Source organism: Pristiophorus japonicus, chromosome 5, assembly GCF_044704955.1.
Source record: "Pristiophorus japonicus isolate sPriJap1 chromosome 5, sPriJap1.hap1, whole genome shotgun sequence".
Classification (NCBI taxonomy): domain Eukaryota; kingdom Metazoa; phylum Chordata; class Chondrichthyes; family Pristiophoridae; genus Pristiophorus; species Pristiophorus japonicus.
This window is the reverse complement of record NC_091981.1, coordinates 94,439,546-94,445,545: the sequence shown is the minus strand read 5'-3', so window position 1 is coordinate 94,445,545 and position 6,000 is coordinate 94,439,546. Positions and strand designations below refer to the sequence as shown.

The following is a 6,000-nucleotide window of genomic DNA, read 5'->3' as shown; positions in this document are numbered from 1 at the left end:
AAAAGAAAATTCTGTTAGAAAAAGATTTGACTTTCAAGTTTGCTTATGAGCTTGACCTAGCTATGGAAATGACAAAAAATAGACATGAATTGTCAGCAGAAAAAGTTCACCAGCCGTTAGCGTAAATATAGTTAAATTACTGCCCATAGGAAAAAAATGGATACAGAGGTATCCGTTAAGAAAGGTAGATTTGAAAAAATGTGTGAATTGAACGGAGTAGCTGTTGTCATAGTTGGGAAAATACTTCACTGGTACAAATTTAAAGACGTAAAGTGGCAAACATACTCAATAGTTGGATATATGGTACAAATATGTAGAAATAAAAAGCCCCCGTTGACAACTCAGTTTGTAGCTGATGGCATTTATTTGAGTACCTCAGTAGATGAAGATTTCCAGGAGTTGGCAGCGTATGGTCAGTGGGAGTGTGGTGATAAGAGTATTAACATAGAAATACGGCAGGATGGACCATGGTACAACTATATCTATTTTGCTAGAATCTTTTTATATAGACATCGCTTATCACATAAATAGCTGGAAGGGCAGGAGGAAACTAATCCTCTGGAAATGGGTGTGCTCCCTCAGGAGGCATGACAGGCTCTGACAGCTCTTTTTAAGCACTGAAATGTGGCCTGGAGTACAATTTAGGGTGAACTTTGGGCCTCTAATTTGTGATGTCAGCTTTGTTTGTGAAAATGGACCATAACCAATTTCTTCCACAACAAGCTCTCGATAATGCTGTTGTGTAGTATTTGCAATTCATTGGTAACAATCAAAGCTGTTCTCTGCAATACATTGGACTGGATTTTGCTCTGAGCGGTGAATGAAGGTTGGCACCAACCCCACCAGCAGCAACACCATAAAGCATCCCCATAATGCCCAAGCCATTCCTTTCACACTCATCACCATTGCGGGGGGTACCGTTATGGCTCACCATTCACTGCAACTCACTAAGCCACTTCCAAAGAAGCACACAAAACTGTCCAAGAATGCAATGTTGAAAATAAAGATTTCAATGTTTGACAACGCATTAACAGAAACTTGCCATGAACATTGGCTAAAAGACCCAAGTGCCTACCCTTGTGTACTGTTCGCTGGTATCATTGGACAAGGATGAGGGTGAGTGTGAGGAGTGGCTAGTAAGATGTGGATGTGATAATGTAGATAGAGAGGGATGGGTGGAGTTGCAAGGTAAGTTGGTGTGAGTAAGGATGTACAGGAGTAGGGTAGGGAAGGCAGAGTGATAGGGATGTGATGAGTGGTACAGCAGGATAAGGTTGAGTGTGGCTTTGCAGTAATATTTCGTGATAGATCACTGAAAGGTTGTTGCCACTGCAGCCAGGTCCTCCTGACGACATCCCTGCTTGTGCTCTCCTATACAATGTGCAACCAGGCTGCATTGGTATCCTGGGAAGGTCTATTCCGCCCATTGGAAAGGAGAGCCTGGGTGCAGTCGTGCACCTTTGGGCAGTGCTTGTCATTGTTTGTAGCACCTCAAAGCTGTAGAACACTGATAGCACAACTGTCAAAATGAATGTGGACATGGTCCCTTTAGGAAACTGGCTGATGACGCGTTATCAAATGACCTTAGCCGGGAACTCACAAGGCGGGCTTACCAAGCCCAATCAGGGCAAAATCACTTCAACAGAGCATGATGGAATTGGAAGCAGGGTGTCTGTCTGCCACCTACCTCAGCCGCACTTAGCCCACCTTGGTAGGCAGAATTGCACTCACTGGATGAAACCATTAATGCTCTTTCCAGATTCTGAGAATGCCATCATGCACTTGTTGAAGAGCCACAAACTAGTCAGCCATAGACTTTCTTTAGGCTTTTGCACGAGAAGTTCATGTCAGTCAACAACCCAAAAAGCACAGCGCCCTCTACAAAACATCTGGAACCTGTGTGATCAGAGCAAGCAACTGTGTTATCTCCTTAACAAATCAGATTGAAGAATCGTTAATGAGCAGTGCAGAGTCTGGACCAGGAAGTGTAAGTTAGAATATTGAATTCAATGTCAAATCAGTTACAGAAAGTGAGGTAAAGAGAGGGAAAGAAAGATTGGATTAAGAGAGTGGTAAGAGTCAGAAAGCAAAGTTAAAACAAAAAAAATATATATATTTTTTAATCTCCAACAATAATTAAAATGTGAAGGAATGAGACTGTACATTTATAAAAAATAATTTTCAGTGCCAGAGAGGTTGTTTGGTAGTAATTACGACTTGCCACGCTGTTAAAAGGCATTTACACTGGAATGGACAAGCCCTATTTTTTTCTGGCGCATATAGTGCGTATCTATGAGGTAAGTACAGCAACTTCACAGCGTTCAATACATTTGAATGCTGAACCAGATAATGAGATGGCATTTTCACGAAGCTTATGGAGCAGCAGGGCATCTCGGACAGCAACTTCTGGATTTCCATGTTTAACTGTGCAGTGTGGTCACCAGAATTTACACATGAATAAGGGTTTACAACAAAATCCAATCCATTATAGCTGTTGCAATGAAATTGGTCAAATCACAGATAAAAAAAAATATATACAGCCATACATCTAGAAATTCAATGATATTTTACCGATAGCTCTTAATTGTCAATAGTGCATCAGTCTCAGTGTCATTGCCTTGCTTAAATGCAGTGCACCAAAAGAAAAATATCTAGAATAAAATGCCTGAAAAATACAGAGTAGCAGTACAATAAAAGGCTTCTAAGTTAAACTGAATAAAGTCATCAAAGTCTAAAGACTGTGTCACAGACTGTAACATGGATTCCCGGACAACGTTCCTGTTTTGCCATTCATCTCACACAGTTTTGCTCTAAGGATTCCATCTTCCACTAATCCAACCCAATTCCATCATATTGATTACCATCTTGCATTCCTTCAGTCGAGTTTTGTTACAAGATAGGGTGCTAATGCAACTGTGCACTATCCTAATTATACAAGACAGCAGCATGTAATAGGCAAAGGAATCAAGTTATTTGCTACAGTCCATTTCAGGAATTTCATTGGACTGGATTTTGCTCTCAGCAGCGAGCGATAAACACCAGCCATTCATTATATTTGCCTATCGGCTTTCTATAGGATTTTGCCTGGAATTTACTGTAAATTAGAGAGCTAAAAAGTGCAGCGCCCTCGACAGAATATCTGGGACCTGTGTGAACAGAGTAAGGAACTGTGTATCTCCTTAACCAATCAGATTGAAGAATTATTCATGACCAGTGCAGAGTCTGAACCAGGAAGTGTCAGTTGGAATACTGAATTTAATGTCAAATCAGGTACAGAAAGTCAAATAAAGTGAGGGAAAAAAGATTGGATTAAAAGAGAGAGATAAAAGTCAAAATGAATTAAATTCATTAAATTTTTTAAAATCTCCAACAATAATTCACATCTGAAGGAATGAGATGCCACGCTTCTAAAAGTTAATTTTCAGTGCCAATGAGGTTGTTTGGTAGCAATCAAGACTTATCACACTGTTAAAATGGTACTTATTTACACTAGAATGGACAAGCCCTAACTTTTCTGGCGAATTTAGTTTCTATCTCAGAGGTAAGTACAGAGTTCAATATACTTATTATCCCATTATAAGCTAGATTTTCCATATACAAGCATTTGACATTTTAGTATAGGAAAGGTATTAGGGCCTTTCTTGACTTTGGATAATCTTCAAACTTTTCCAGATACCATCTGCAATGGAAAGATAAGTTTTTTATTTTGAAAGTATAAACAGAAATTTTTCATAACATTAAATCAGTTTTCATTTTTTTGTAGTTCAATAATATTTCCAGCCTTTTTATTTTTTACGTGTTTTAAACTGTACAGTCTGCATTTGACTAAACTTTAGTTTAAACTAAAATAAAAATTGGTACCAAAGAAAAATCAAATATGATTACAAAGCATTAGGCAACACATAAGTTTATATCAAGTGCAGCTACTTGAAGAGACTTCACAAAGTAAGATTGAAAAATTATGCTATTCGGGCAGTAAGTTTACTTTTCAGAAATATTGGTGAAGGGCTAAGGTTCATAGTGCGGGACACCACCAAAATTGAAGTGTGTAGAGTAAAGACAGGATAAATCATGAAGCAGTGGTTGGGCAACAGTAAGATAATACTTTTTTGGAAAGGAAGAGAGAAAAAAATAAATTCCAGTTTTGAGGTCCTGAGAAAGTGTTGGTGAAGAGTAAGAAATAGTGCAGCTATTCTTCACTTCAACACAAGTGAGAATACAAGAAAAAAATTGCCACCTAGGTAAGGATTAACAAACATTGGGGTCAATTTTCAGGTTTGGCAGACAACAGATGGGCAGTGGGTGAGCCACCTGCCCAATGGAGAAGTCCAACACATTTTCATGATGGGACCTCATTTTTATAATGTCAGCAAGCTGGGAACGCTGAACCAATGCACCTGGTTGGGGTGCTGGTGTGTGGTGGGAAATCTGGATGTTCGATCGCAGAGCCAAGCTGCAAGTTAAAGAGGGGAAGGAGGCAATTGCTTATGCTGGCTCCACCTAAATCATTAAAAAAGCAGGCATGCCTGGATTTAGAGTGGCATACAGCAGTCTCTTTCCGGATCATTAGTTGGACTGCTCTGTACCTCATACCAATAGATGAAGTGCATGTAGTGCACACTCCACCCATCGGGACCTGAAAATGTTTTCAAGTTCCGACAGGTCCCCCACCATGAAGGCAGTCTGATTGACAGGCTGGTTTCCAGTCGGGCGGGGAATGCTGGAGAAGAGGCCGCATTCCCAGGTTTAACCCTGGCCGGCCAAGCTTTTGGAAATCCAGCAGCTAAAGGGAGACGCATGGAAAAGAAACATCCTTATAGTCTGAGAGTTTGGGAGGTCCGTGAGTTCAGGAAGGCCCGGAGGCCTGAGAATTCAGGAGACCCGGAGGCCTGAGAGTTCGGGAGGTCAGGAGTCCGAGAGCTCAGGAGGCCCGAAGGTCTGAGAGTTCGGGAGGTCAGGAGGCCTGAGAGTTTGGGAGGTCAGGAGTCCGAGAATTCGGGAGACCCAGAGGTCTGAGAGTTTTGGAGATTAGGAGGCCTGAGAGTTTGCGAGGCCCGGAGGTCTGTGTAATGTATGTACATAAGGTTTTCCCACCACCAGGGGGCACTACTATCGGCGGTCCTAAGGTCATAGGTACACTCGTGCTGGGCCCGGTATATAACCTGAACTTCATCTTTGTATCTTCACTTCTGGAAGCCATTAAAGACTGACCAGGTTACACCTAGTCATTGACTCACAGTACGGAGTTCATTGTATCATTTCATGCACTACAGTCTGAGAGTTCGGGAGGTCAGGAGTCCGAGGAGTAGGAGGCCTGGAGGTCGGTGAGGAGCTCACAGCCTTCATCCGGGCAGGTAAGTGATTGGCTGTTTGATTGGTAAGTATCTATCTTTCTCTTTTATAATCAGATATGTCTAATTAGAGGGATGGCATTGAAGCTCAGTCCTGTGGACTGCATGTCCTGCAGCATGTGGGATGTCCTGGACGCTTCATGTGGCCGAGATAACCATATGTGCAGGAGGTGCCTCCAGCTTCAACTACTCGAGCTCCACATTTCGAAGCTTGAGCGGCGGCTGGAGTCAATATGGTGCATCTGCGAGGCTGGGCGCTGCGTGGATAGACCGTTTCAGGAGGTGGTCACCATGCAACTTAAAAGCTGCAGGTAGAGGGGAAGTGGGTGAACACCAGACGGAGGAAGAATTCTAGGCAGGTAGTGCAGGAGTCCCCCCGTGAGCACCAGTGAGGGCGATGGTGCCTCTGGGAAGTGCAACCAGAGCCAAGTCCAAGGCACCACGGGTGGTTCAGCTGCACAGGGGGGAGGGACAAGAATAAAAGAGCTGTACTGGTAGGGGATTCAATAGTTAGGGGAAGAGAGAGGCATTTCTGCAGCCGTAGATGAGACTCCAGGATGTATAGTGCCTCCCTGGTGCCAGGGTCAAGGATGTCACAGAACAAACGCAGGGCATTCTGGGGTGAGAGGGTAAACAGCTAGAGGTTGTG

The 6,000-nt window shown here is 42.7% G+C and overlaps 1 protein-coding gene across 2 annotated transcripts in view; it reads right to left on the bottom strand.

Annotated features, from left to right (window-relative positions):
• Positions 1-366: 366 nt before the first annotated feature.
• srd5a1 (steroid-5-alpha-reductase, alpha polypeptide 1 (3-oxo-5 alpha-steroid delta 4-dehydrogenase alpha 1)) overlaps positions 367-6,000 on the bottom strand; it is a 91,212-nt gene continuing 85,578 nt past the window's right edge. Inside the window, exon 5 of one of the 2 annotated variants that reach the window (XM_070880779.1) lies at positions 367-3,679. In XM_070880779.1, the coding sequence (XP_070736880.1) occupies positions 3,613-3,679 (67 nt within the window). In that variant the 3' untranslated portion in view covers positions 367-3,612. The remainder of the gene's footprint in view (positions 3,680-6,000) is intronic. The other variant, XM_070880777.1, reaches the window with a different exon arrangement.